Genomic DNA, 13,786 nt, shown 5'->3' on the forward strand with positions numbered 1-13,786 from the left:
CATTTATTTGGAAGTCAATTTGAGCTGTATACTAGAAGTTTTCTCACTATAGACAGGAGTCATGCTATCTTTGTCTTTGCCATAATAGCATGTGGATGTAGCATACAAGATTGAAATAAAAATGGTGATGATTTTCAGAATGCCTTGTTGGTTTGTGTGTGGAACTTGATGGACAGGTGAGATTTGATCTTTTCCTTAGGCAACCGAGAAGGCAAAGTTCTTTGGAAGTTGTATTTCCCATGATTAACTTGTGAAGGGGGAGGAGAAAAAGGTAGCATGTCTCCACCAACTTCTGCTAACACATTTTCTTAGTCATGTTGAAATTAAAAGAATTCTTTTTTTTTTTCCCATGCTTATAAAACTCATGTTCTCATTGTAAAAGTCCAAATATCATGAAATGTGGGCTGGGTATGCAGCTCAGTGACAGAGTATGTGCTTAGCATATGCGGGGGCGCTGGTTTTGGTCCTCAACATCACACATATACACATACACATTCATGTACACAAACTGGAATATTGTGGAATGCCATTTAGAATGTTACAATTTGTCAACTGTTAAAAGAAAAAAATAACATCGGCAAAGAAAAAAGATAAGGAGTTAGATAGGTGGTAAAGGGAATGTTAATGTTGGAAGAAGGGTGTTTGATCAGTAATTGGGTCATCTGTTTGATTCCCTGTTGCTATTTGGAGTGTTTGATTTATGGGCTGAGAATAACTAGTCACCCTGAGAATGCATAGATGAGATAACCAAATAATTTTTTCTACTATAGAGAAAAGAGAGTCAAATACAAATTAGTAAATCATGTGTGTTCCAAGAAATACAGATACAATGCTATATTTTAAGTCACTCACTTTTGGGGGCTTTGTTTTGTTTTTGGTTTTTTGTGGTGCTAGGGATTGAGCCCAGGGCCTTGTGCATGTAAGGCAGGCACTCTACCAACTGAGCTATATCCCCAGCCCCAGATGTGATGCTCCAAGTACTCAAGGTTTTATTTCCAGCTGGGTTGATGAAGAATTTGTGAGTTCATATTTGAAGTCTGAATAGATTCTAAACAAGCAGTGCCTGTACTGAAGGATATTCTGTCGGTGAAAACTGAGCAAGTTAGATGCAGAAAACAGATCAGTTTATGTGAAGCATGGAACATTCTAAGGTTGGAGGGAGTGAGAAAGAAGTCAGAGGGCAGGCTGGGGCTGGATTGTGGGAGAGCCTTCAGTGTTAAGCTCAGTAATTTGGAGCTTATGTTTTAGACCAGTCTTTCTCAAGATATTTATGATTTATTGATTGTCTGCATCAGAATCACCTGGTGTGCTTGTAACAAATATAGAATCCCTGGCTCCTATCCCATATCTAAACTCTCAGTTCTGGGGTCTCTGTATATGGCCTTGGAAAGACGTCAAGATTTTTGAGATAGGGACATGAGATTAGTGGTCACCACATCTCAAATTGTAACTGTTAGCCTCAACACTTGCCCTATTTCCCTTTCCTGCTTTTATTTTTTTCTGTCACACTTATACCATTCTGTATAATAAATATTTTGTTCATTTTTTTTTTTTTTTTCTATTAGAATTAAGCTTTGTGAACACAGATTTCTGTATGTCTTGTTCACTGGTGTGCCCCAGACCAGGAATAGTGCCTGGTATTTTTGCTGACTGAATGGACACGTGAAAAGAATGATGTGCAAAAGTTTGAAGTGAATGAGACCAGAGGCAGAAAAACCCATTTTTATTTTTAAAAAGTTAAAATTGACACACAGTTGTACATATTTATGGGATGCAGGGTATCATTTAATGATCAGGTCAGGCTGATAGGCATATCTATCACTTTCAACATTATCATTTCTTTGTATTGGGGACACTAAATTAGTCTTTATTAGCTGTTTTCAAATATGTGACTAATTGTTGTCAGTAATTGTATCCTACTGTGCTATAGAACATGAGAAGTTATTTCTCCTATCCAACTGCACTCCTCTACCTGTTAACCATCTCTCTGTCATACCCCCATCCACATACAAGTGAGAATGTACAGGCAGTATTTGTCAGACTCATTTTGAAATTGTTTAAAATATTGCTAATATATGGAAAACTGTCTACATTGTATTAAGTATAAAAAGCAGTAATTACAGTTTTACTCCAGTTTTGGAGACAAATACTCCAGGAAGGCCTTTTCTCTGATTAAATTTTTATTTGAATAGTTTTGAAACTTAGTATCAGCATATACTATGATCACAGATTCATTTTCCTTAAGTTTACATTTTTATCTCTGTTTATAAGCCATTTTGAAAAGGATTAAATATTTTAATTGTTTAATTCCCAGAGTTGAACTTTCAATTTGGAGTGCCTAATTGGTGATCAGTGTGTATATTTCAAATGAATGTTAAATCTATATCTTGTTACAAGTAGGAGGGAAGGTGAAAACTAGAATGTCAACAGTTGGTATATAATTATGTGATTTTTATTTTCTTTATATAAAATAGAGGAAATGACAAAGTCCATTTATTATTTTGTTAATCAGAAAACCCCATTATGATGTTTCTTATTGATATTTGTTCAGCACTTCAGGCTAATAGACTGTAAGAGCCTGAGCTAGGATCTACAAAGTGGTAGTGCAAAGAGGGGAGACATAGGGAGGAAATGATGCAGTGTGGACTGAACTGAGATTTATTTGATTTTGTGGTTACCAGAAAAGAAGGTGCTTTGATTGCTGGGGCTAGGTGGTCTGGCCAGGTTTTTTTTTCCCGCCTTCAATAATTAGGACTTCTTAGGACACTCCACATCTGATCAAACCTCTCCTTTGTGTCTTAAGTGCCTTCCGAACAGTTTTTTCTTCAGTATTAAATAGCAACGATACTTATAAATCATTCTGGGTTTTTTCTTCCCTGATACACAGGATGTATAAGATGAAAAGAGAAATACAGTTGATGAATAAACTCTTAATTCATCCACTTCTCAAAGAAAGCATTTATATCCTTTTAAAGATTCCAGTAGAGCTGGGCTGGGGATGTGGCTCAAGCGGTAGCGCGCTCGCCTGGCATGCGTGTGGCCCGGGTTCGATCCTCAGCACCACATACAAACAAAGACGTTGTGTCCGTCAAAAAAAAAAAAAAAAAAAAAAAGATTACAGTAGAGCATGTTGAAAATAGCCTAAACTTTTGCAAGAAGTATTTTGTTAGCTTTAGTGAAGTAAATTGGCCTCTTGTCTGTTAAATATGGATTCATTCAGTTTGGATTTATCATTCATTCATATGGTTTGTTTGGTTACCAAACTTTTTAAAAATAGTTTGCTATTCGAGATCTAACCCAGGGGTGTTTTACTGTTGCGCTACATACCCAGCTCATTTTATTTTTTTTATTTTGAGACTGGTCTTGCTAAGTTGCTGAGGTTGGCCTTGAACTTTTGTTTCTCCTGCTTCAGCCTCCCAAGTTGCTGTCATTACAGACATGCGCCTCTTTGCCTGGCTAAAATTCACTGGTCATAAATGTACAACTTGATGAGATTTGACAAACATAAATTATTGTGTAAACACCACCACCAACATAATATAGGACATTTCCATTGCTCCTAGAAGTGTCCCCCATGCCTTTTTTACATTTAATCTCCTCCTTTTACCTTATGGTTTCTGGTAATCACTGATCTGCTTTCTGAGTTTTGGCTTGTTTAGATATATGTAAGTAGGACGGTATAATTTGTAGTCTCACATGTTTGGTTTCTTTCCCTTAGCATGATGGAGAAACACTTTTAAGATTCATCCATGTAGTTGAGTCTTCATCAGTGGTTTATTCCTTTCTACCGCAAAGGATAGTTCACTTCATAGAATGTCCACAATGTATCTATTTACTAGTTAATTGATATTTGGATTCTTTCTAGTTTGGATCTGTCAAAATTGAAGGTACTGTCAACATTTGCTATAGATACAAGTCTTTGTGTGGGCATAAGACTTCTCTTGGATGAATGTAAAGAGAAGAATTTTGAGGTCATGGTAAATAAATGTTTAACTTAATGAGAAATAGCCAAACTTTATTTCCAAAGAATCTGTACTATTTTGCTTTCTAATCAGCAGTATGTGAGAATTTCAGTTGCTTCATATCTTTGCCAGCGCTCACTGTGATTTGATTTGCATTTTTCTAATGATGTTGAATATCTTTTTATGTGCTTATTTGTCATCCATATGTCTTTGGGAAAATGTCTGTTCATTTTGCCCATTTTTTATTGTTGTTGGTCTTACTGAATTCTGCAACAAATCCTGTGTTGGCTGTGTATTTTGCAAATGTTTTCTTCCAGTTTGTCTTAGCTTTTCATTTTCCTAATAGTATCTTTTAAGAAATAGTTTAATTTGGATGATTTTCAGAAAATTTAAATTATGTAGTTTTGATGTAATGTGGTTCATTAAAATAGATGTGGCAATAACTCTTTTCTCTCATCTGTGAGAAAGTCCTGGAAAATGCTAAGTGGAATTAACAGCCTTAAGTAGGAAGGTAGTGGTCTTAGAACATGGATATGTTTTCTACTAATACTTAACAACTGATCTTGGTTAAGGTGGCAGCCATTGTTTACTTAACTGGACCACAACAGAATTCATTGTGAAAGTGACATGTAAAAAGTATCATATTATTTAATAATGTCATTCTCATGAGAACATGTCTTATTTTGTTGCCTCCAGTAGACTTTTTTCCATCTTTTAAAGTGATGTAATACATCACATAAACTTAAAAAAAAAAGTATTTTGTGTTTGTTGATCTAAACACTTTGCAAGTATTAGAAAAGTAGTTTGCAGTTTGTGATCTAAACATATCAGTGGGTTTCCTGTAGGCCAGAAGGTGTCACTTGTAACAGTTTGTGAGAAGCTACCTTTGTTGGGCTAAGGCCTATTTTAAGAAATCTGTTTTAATATATGGCACCTGTTTCATTTTGAAACCCAAAGCCAACTTTGAAAAACTATTAAAATGAACTCTCTTTTCTTATTTTGAGGTACTGGGGATTGAACCAAAGGCACTCTACTACTGAGCTATCTCCCCTAGCCCTTTTTATATTTTTGAGACCGGTTGTCCCTGAGTTGCTTAGGCTGCCTTTAAACTTGGATCCTCCTACCTCAGCCTCCCACATTGTGGGGATTACAGGCATGCATGACCACGCTGGGCAAGATTGTCCTTTTCTGAGATGAAAACATTGGCTAACATCTTTTCCTCATCTCAGTTTTTTGCTTCCTTCAGGAAAGAAATGGCAGTGTTCAGTTACCATAGCTCACTGTTTTCAGTGATCCCTGTATTTAATAATTTCACAAGTAGTTTCAAAATTCTTATGTTAAAAGATTTTACAATATAGATATGTACAGAACAAAGGATGAAAATGCTTCTTAATCTGAATGTCCTCTCTACTGTCAATTTAAGTAAACTGCCTCTTTTCAGTTTCTATGCATACATATTCATACATACAGATAAATATACCTTTTTTTTTTTTTAAAAAAGAGAGAGAGAATTTTAATATTTATTTTTTAGTTTTCAGCGGACACAACATCTTTGTATGTGGTGCTGAGGATCGAACCTGGGCCGCACGCATGCTAGGCGAGTGCGCTACTGCTTGAGCCACATCCCCAACCCTAAATATACCTTTTTGATTGTTTACACAGATCATGTTATTGTGACTTTTTAAAAATTTAATAGACTTGCGTTTATTTCAAAAGGATGCATCTCATTTTCCATGAATGCATGATGTTCTGTTGTACAGTTTAATTATAGATTTCATAGGATTCTCCCCCCATCCCCCAAGTGCTGGGAATGCTCTACGAGTAAACTATGTTTCTCAGCCCTTTTATTTTATTTCAAGACAGGGTCTTGCTTGTGATCCTCCTGCCTCAGCTTCAAAAGTCACTGGGATTACAGGCCTGTTGCCTTGTGCCAGTTTATTTCTTGGATTCTAGGAACTTTAAAAATAGTTTTTTTTTCCATGACTAATTTTATTTTTGTAATTAATTTATTTTAATTAGTTATATATGACAGCAGAATGCATTTTGATTCATTGTACATAATTGCAGCACAACTTTTCATTTCAGTGGTTGTACATGATGTAGCATCACACCATATGTGCAATCGTGCAATTGTACATGTACCTAGGGTAATGGTGTCCATCTCATTCTATCATCTTTCCTGCCCCCTGTACCCTCCCTACCTTTCCTCCCCCTTGCCCAATGACAGTTCCCTCCATTTTTCCCATGTCTATCCCTTCCCCATTATGGATCATCATCCGCTTATCAGAGAGAACATTCAGCCTTTGGCTTTTTGGGATTGACTTATTTCACTTAGCATGATATTCTCCAACTCCATCCATTTACCGGCAAATGCCATAATTTTATTCTCTTTTAATGTTGAGTAATATTCTATTGTGTATATATATATATATATATATACCACAGTTTCTTTACCCATTCATCTATTGAGGAGCATCTAGATTGCTTGTGCAGTTTAGTTATTGTGAATTGAGCTGCTGTGAACATTGGTGTGGCTGCATTACTGTAGTATGCTGATTTTAAGTCCTTAGGGTATATATAAATCAAGGAGTGGGATAGCTGGGTCAAATGGTGGGTCCATTCCAAGTTTTCTAAGGCATTTCCATACTGCTTTCCAGATTGGTTGCATCAATTTGCAGTCCTACCAGCAATGTATGAATGTGCCTTTTCTCCCCACATCCTCACCAACATTTGTTGTTGTCTGTATTCTTGATAATTGCCATTCTGACTGGAATGAGGTGAAATCTTAAGTTTTTATTTGCATTTCTCTAATTACTAGAGATGCTGTACGCTTTTTCATGTATTTGTTGATCGAATGTATATCCTCTGAGAAATGTCTGTTCAGCTCCTTAGCCCATTTATTGATTGGGTTATTATTATTATTATTTTTTGGTGTTAAGTTTTTTGAGTTCTTTATATATCCTAGAGATTAGTGCTCTATCTGATGTGTGTGTGTGGAAAAAATTTCCTCCCAAAATGTCGGCTTTCTCTTTACCTCATCGATTGTTTCTTTTGTTGAGAAGAAGCTTTTTAGTTTGAGTTCATCTCTTTCATTAATTCCTGATTTTATTTCCTATGCTTTAGGAGTCTTGTTAAGGAAGTCAGGGCCTAATTTGACATGATGAAGACTTGGGCCTACTTTTTCCTCTATTAGGCACAGGGTGTCGACTAATTCCTAGGTCCTTGATCCACTTTGAGTTGAATTTTGTGCATGGTGAAAGATAGGCATTTAATTTCATTTTGCTGCATATGGATTTCCAGTTCTCCCAGACCATTTGTCGAGGAGGCTGTCTTTTCCAATATATGTTTTTGGCACCTTTGTCTAGTATGAGATAATTATATTTATGTGGGTTTGTCTCTGTCTTCTACTCTGTACCATTGGTCTACATGTCTATTTTGGTGCCAGTACCATGCTGTTTTTGTTACTGTAGCTTTGTAGTATAGTTTAAGGTCTGATATTGAGGATTGCTTTGACTATTCTGGGTTTCTTATTTTTCCAAATGAATTTCATGACTGCTTTTTCTGTTGCTATAAGGAATGACGTTGGGATTTTAATTGGAATCACATGAATCTGTATAGTGCTTTGTATGGCCATTTTGACAGTATTAATTTTGCCTATCCAAGAGCAAGAGCATGGGAGATCTTTCCATCTTCTAAGGTCTTCTTCACTTTCTTTCTTTAGTGTTCTGTAGTTTTCATTGTAGAGGTCTCTGACCTCTTTTGTTAAGTTGATTCCTAAGTATTTTATTTTATTTTTTGAGACTATTGTGAATGGGGTAGTTTTCCTAACTCCTCTTTCAGAGGATTCATCAGTGATATATAGAAATGCATTTATGAATATTGATTTTATATCCTGCTACTCTACTGAATTCATTTAAAAAATGTTTTTTAAAAACACCATTACAAGTAGCTTACAGATATCCTTGTTTATATACAGTTTTGTGGACATAACAGAATATTCTTTTAGAATAGATTGATTGAAGTTGAATTGCTGAGTCAAAGTGTGTATGGGTATTTTAAGTTTTGGTATGTACTGGCCATTTGCCTTTTAGAGGCTTAAAGCAATTTCTTTAAGGGTAGAATTTCCTTTATTTCAAAATGATTGCTGGGAACGTGTTCTCTTGAGGATCTTCATTCACCCTGAAGATAAGACAGGGTAGCCTTTGCCTTCACGTTTTCAATTTGTACTACTCCATAGTCTTGTCAAGCAGATAGGAACTGACATTACAGCCTATTTCTATAACAAAGATTTTTGTTAGACTTAGCCTGCTTTTAGTATGTGTGCCAAATATATTGACCTATTTTGTATAAATGTCTTTGTAATAGTAATGATACTAACAATATTAATGGCTTTTAAAACTCATTAGCTGGGCTGGGGATGTGGCTTAAGTGGTAGCGCGCTCACCTAGCATGAGTGAGGCACTGGGTTCGATTCTCAGCACCACATAAAAATAAAATAAAGATATTGTGTCCACCTAAAACTGAAAAATAAATATATATAAAAAACTCATTAGCTGTGTTGTATAATGGGTATGAGTAGCAGTGTTGTATAAGGTATATTGTAAAACGTGTAATGCAGTCCTCCTTTTTTTTTTTCAATACAGGAATGGGTAGGACAAGTGGAAATAAGTGCCCTTTCTCTTATGTACAGGTAAACACTGTAATAGCATAAGTAAAAAATAAAATCACTGTGAAATTAATATATTTATTCTGCTGAAGATGTAAAACATCCTAATTTTGGTGTGTATATGTGTTGTGTTAATTGCATCAGTTAGATTTAAGTTGTCAACATTTAGAAGTTTTAATTATCAAAATAGTTTTGGGAATGATACAGAAAGTTTTCCTGGCTGTAAAATAGCCCTCATCAACCTTATAAAGAAAAATGTAATTTCTCAGGTCAGTAGCATTGAATAGCCAGTAGAACAGAGCTAATAAAACAGGTATGTTAATGTTTAGTTTTACTACTTATGCCCCATATAAAGGAGCAGATCAGTACTTAGCTTTTTCTTTTCAAATGTTTAGATTTTTTCTCTTTATATCTTCTTTGAGTTCTAAGTCTCCCTTTAGAATTATGTCTGAAGTTTTGTGTGTGTGTGTGTACTTAAGCATGTCTGTGTGTGTAACACTCATACACATAAACAATCAAAATTATATTTGAAATTTTATTTCCAAGAAAAGATAATTTTATGTAGGTATTTTGCTGCTTAGTTATGTCATTATGCTCTTGTTTCTTCTCCAGTGCCTAAAATATGACCTGATGCTTATTAGTTAAGTGAATTGATGAATGAATTATTAAATTTAAATACATGAAGTATATTCCTTTAAAAGTCATTTCTAAATTTTATTTTCAGGAAAGATTTTGTAATTTATCGGGAACCAAATGTTTCTCCTTCACAAGTAACTGAAAATAATTTTCCTGAAAAGGTAAGAATTTTTCAAGTGTTTGTAAAGGATTTAATTAAAAGAACCTATATTGACCTAATAAGTTGTAATTATAAGTGACTTTTTGAAATAATTGTGTGTGAAAGTTATGGCATTCTGAGTTTATATTATATTAGTATAATCATCATTGAGTCATATTATTTTGTATTTCCTCCATTATTGAACCCTCTTAAGTAATTTTAGTAAGTACACTGAAAATAATTATGCTACTAGTGTATATGATGAACTAGATTGTTTCTGTTGTTTTGTGTCAGTTTAAACATTAAATTGTAAAATAATTTGTGAAAGTAGGCTCTACTTTGCATCCAGGAATTCTTTGGTAACCACATGTATTTCCCATTGTAAAGATAATTTAAGTGGCAAGGGTATTAATGCATCATCTGGTCATAAAACAGAAACAATGGAAAAATTTCATGAAGCCAAAAAGCAAGAAAAATCAACTGACTCATTATAAGAGAATTTTGTTTTAATTAGCTCTTTGGGAACTGTGAAGTCCAAGTTGAAGGGATTTGTGTATCACCATACTTGTGATAAAGGGAAGGGGAAGAGTGAATTACTGCCTTTATAAGGTCTTTGCTCTGGAGTTGGGCTTTACAACTGCAGTTTTTGGAACGAGACGTTTCTAAAAAAATTTAATGTAAATTTCTCTATTCATTAGTAATTAAGTATTTAAAAAATACTAAAGTTGGGGCTGGAGATATAGCTCAGTTGTTAGTGTGCTTTCCTTGCATGCACAGGGCCCTGGGTTCATTTCCCAGCACCAAAAGAAAGGAAAAAAAAAGTACTAAAGTTGGGGCTGGGGATGTGGCTCAAGCGGTAGCACGCTCGCCTGGCATGCATGCGGCTGGGGTTCGATCCTCTGCACCACATACAAACAAAGATGTTGTGTCTGCCGAAAACTAAGAAAAAAAAAATTAAAAAATTCTCAAAAAAAAAAAATATAAAGTACTAAAGTTGTAAAGAAGCAGAAAAATATTGTCTTTGATTCTGCCTCTTAAAGGTTACCATTACTAAGGTTTTGGAATTTTTTTTATGGTCTTTAAATTTGTTTTTAAGTATCTGAAATGTTTTCATGGTGTGTGTGTGGATGTGGGTATGCGTGTGTGGGTGTGTGTGTGAGAGAGAGATTCTATATAATTTCTGTATGTCATTAAGAACCTACTGATTTAATGGCTGTATAGCCTCTGGGAGTAGTATAGTTCAATAACATGGGAGCTTTATTTAGGTTGCTTCTGAAATACTTTTTATTTGGAAATGATATAGTGATTCAGAGGCATTGCAGACTAAGTTGTTTTGTAAATGTTGAGGCTGAAACATGTCTTGTTTTTCCCTTTCAGGTGTTACTATGTTTTTCCAATGGAAATCATTATGATATTGTCTATCCCATAAAGTATAAAGATAGTTCTGCTATGTGTCAGTGTAAGTATCACTGTGTATTTATTTGGAAAATTTTATTCCTAAGCTGTAAAGGAGTTACATGCATTTTTAGAGATGTTTGTGTATAGCTTAAACATCTAAATGAGTGAGCAAATCAAGGATTTGATTGTATTTGACTCTCAGGTAGGATTTCTTAACCTTTGCACTGTGAACATTCTGGGTCAGATAGTTTTCTGGTGTGGTGTTCTCCTGGATACTTTTGGGTGTTCAGTTGCATACTTGTGCTTCACCAATAGATGCTGGTAATACTTTATTTCTGCCATTTGTGACAATCAAAAATGTCTCCAGATTTTCCCAAATATTTCCTGGGGGATGATGTTTTTTCTCCTACCACTATTTGAGGAAGGTGCTCTAAGAGAATAGAAATGGCTTCTTCCCACAATTACCTCTTGGTCATCTGTTGTGACAAAGCATCATAACAAAGAAGTGGTGCCAGGCATGTAAAAACTTTTCCTGTTTTGTTTTGTTTATGCTTGGGATTGAACCCAGGGGCACTTTTACACTGAGCCATATCCCCAGCCCTTTTTATTTTTGAGATAGAATCTCACTGAGTTGCTTTGGATTTCCCTTAGTTGCTAAGGCTGGCTTTCAACTTGTGATCCTCCTTCCTTAGCTTCCCAAGTTGCTGGGATTACAGGTCTGAGCCACTGTGCCTGGCCCCAGCTCTTCTTACTTTGAGACAGGGTTTTAATAAGTTGCTGAAGCTGGCTTCAAACTTGAGATCCTCTGGCTTCAGCCCAGGCCATAGTTGCTGGGATTACAGGTTGCTGGGATTATTAGTGTGCATCACTGTGCCTGGCTTTTCTCCTTGTTCTTAAGTTAATATTGACCAGTAAAGACATATATAATGATTTTTTTTTTTTTTTTTTGAATTTAAGTTGCATTTTGAGATAGAAATGTCTAACTGCAATCCTGGGCTATTTCTTTCCCTCCCTTGTCTAGTCAAAGTCTGGACATTTCAGTTTTGGGGAAAAGAGCTCTTATAGCCTGCTATTGCTGTGTGGGTGGTACAAGGCTCCTGTTATAGAATCTAGAAGGTCTGGGTGAAGTTGGTTTTTCAGATTGATTTAGGTGGTGAGCACCTATTGTACCTGAATTTTTTTAATTTGTAATGCCTGAATTCTTATGTACTTGATTTGATAAAACTCACATAAGTAAAACCCAAATGACAGTCTTAAAATGCATGTGTTTTTGAATTTCTGGTAAAATATTTTTCTGTTTTCAGAACTAGAGTTTTTTAATCAAAGTTGTCTAAATACACTTCTTCCCTTCAGTGGTTACATAGAATAGTTCTTTTTTTTTGGGGGGGGAGGGTGGTTGTGGCTGTGTGCAAGGGGTTAGGGTTTGCTATAGTTGAGCCAGGCGTACTCTGCCATTAAAAGCTACATCCCCAGTGGTTTTTTTTTTTTTTTTTTTAAGTTTTCATTTTGAGATAGGGTCTCACTAAGTTGCCCAGGCTGGCTTCAAATTTGGCAACCTTCTGCCTCAGCCTCCAGAGTATTTGGGATTACAGGCATGCACCTCTGTTTCCAACTGAGAATACATTTTCTTAATGACCCTCCCTGCCTCTTTCTTTCTGCTAGGGATCAAACCCAGAAACTTGCACATGCTAAATAAAGCATTCACTCTACCACTGAGCTATATCCCTAGCCCCTGCAACAGTTTCTTTTTAGTTCTTTATATAAAATTAAAATCTGGAGCTAAGTTATATAATCAAACATCTTGTTTCATAGACAGCTGAGAAATGCCTTGTCTCAGGTTGTAGTCAGTGGTAAAGCTAAGACCAGCATCCAGGTCCTCTAACTAGTAATTTAGTATACTCTCTGCTATTCCATATTCCTCCTTCTAGCAATCTTTTTTTTTTTTTTTTTTTGTATTTAGAGACAGGGTCTAACTAAGTTGCTTAGGGCCTTGCTAAATTGCTGAGGCTGGCTTTGAACTCTCAGTCCTCCTGTCTCATCTTCCCAACCTGCTGGGATTATATGCCCGTGCCATTGCACCTTGCTCTCTTCTAGCAATCTTAATGCCTCTTATGGCTAAGCATGTGCATGACATCCGTAAATTTCAGTCTCTTCAGTCTCAGTACTGCATGTACTGAGATTACATTTGAGGATATGCAGTGCTTAGCAGTGTGTGGAGTGTAGTAATTGTTCAGTGTGTATGATTAGTTCTTTATCAAACTTGTTTCACAGTTGTCATAATGTCTGTATGATGTTAGTTTTAAAAATAGTAGTGTTTGCATAATTTCAAACTGCATATCTGCACAGAAAAATTTTAGTTGCTTTCTAGGCGATTCTTATATTATTTTTTTGATTAAATTGAAATTATGTTACTGACTAAAATGTTGCAGATACTATTTCAGATTTTAGAAGCCTGAGCAATATAGTCACATTTTTTCCTGTTCTTGTTTTAAAAATATGCCTGTACTCAGTATTACAAATCTCTCATTAATTGCAGCTCTCCTTTATGAATTGCTGTATGAGAAGGTATTTAAGACTGATGTTAGTAAAATCATGATGGGACTAGACACCTCTGAAGTAACTGATGAAAACAACAGCGAAATATCCGATTCAGAGGATGACAGTTGCAAGTAAGAATGAATTTAAATCCTAAAATAGCTTTCTTACGCCATACAAAGAGACATTTCAATTATGTTTTCTCACATTTTAAGGTGTTAACACACATAAAATATAGCAATTTGCCATATAGCAAACTGCCATAGATCTCTGACACTAATTTTATTGATTGATTGATTGATTGATTGATACTGGGGATTGAACTCCGGGGCTCTTGACCACTGAGCCACATCCCCAGCCCTATTTTGTATCTTATTTAGAGACAGGGTCTCACTGAGTTGCTTAGCACCTTGCTTTTGCTGAGGCTGGGTTTGAACTTGTGATCCTCCT

General features: G+C 35.5%; 1 protein-coding gene across 1 annotated transcript in view; it reads left to right on the forward strand.

The window, feature by feature from the left end:
• Otud4 (OTU deubiquitinase 4) overlaps positions 1-13,786 on the forward strand; it is a 45,593-nt gene that overhangs the window by 8,185 nt on the left and 23,622 nt on the right. The window contains exons 4-7 of the mRNA XM_027926707.2: positions 8,606-8,652; positions 9,353-9,425; positions 10,781-10,862; positions 13,338-13,470. Coding sequence (XP_027782508.2) covers positions 8,606-8,652; positions 9,353-9,425; positions 10,781-10,862; positions 13,338-13,470 — 335 coding nt within the window. The remainder of the gene's footprint in view (positions 1-8,605; positions 8,653-9,352; positions 9,426-10,780; positions 10,863-13,337; positions 13,471-13,786) is intronic.

This window comes from Marmota flaviventris, chromosome 7, assembly GCF_047511675.1.
Source record: "Marmota flaviventris isolate mMarFla1 chromosome 7, mMarFla1.hap1, whole genome shotgun sequence".
NCBI classification, from domain to species: Eukaryota; Metazoa; Chordata; class Mammalia; order Rodentia; family Sciuridae; genus Marmota; species Marmota flaviventris.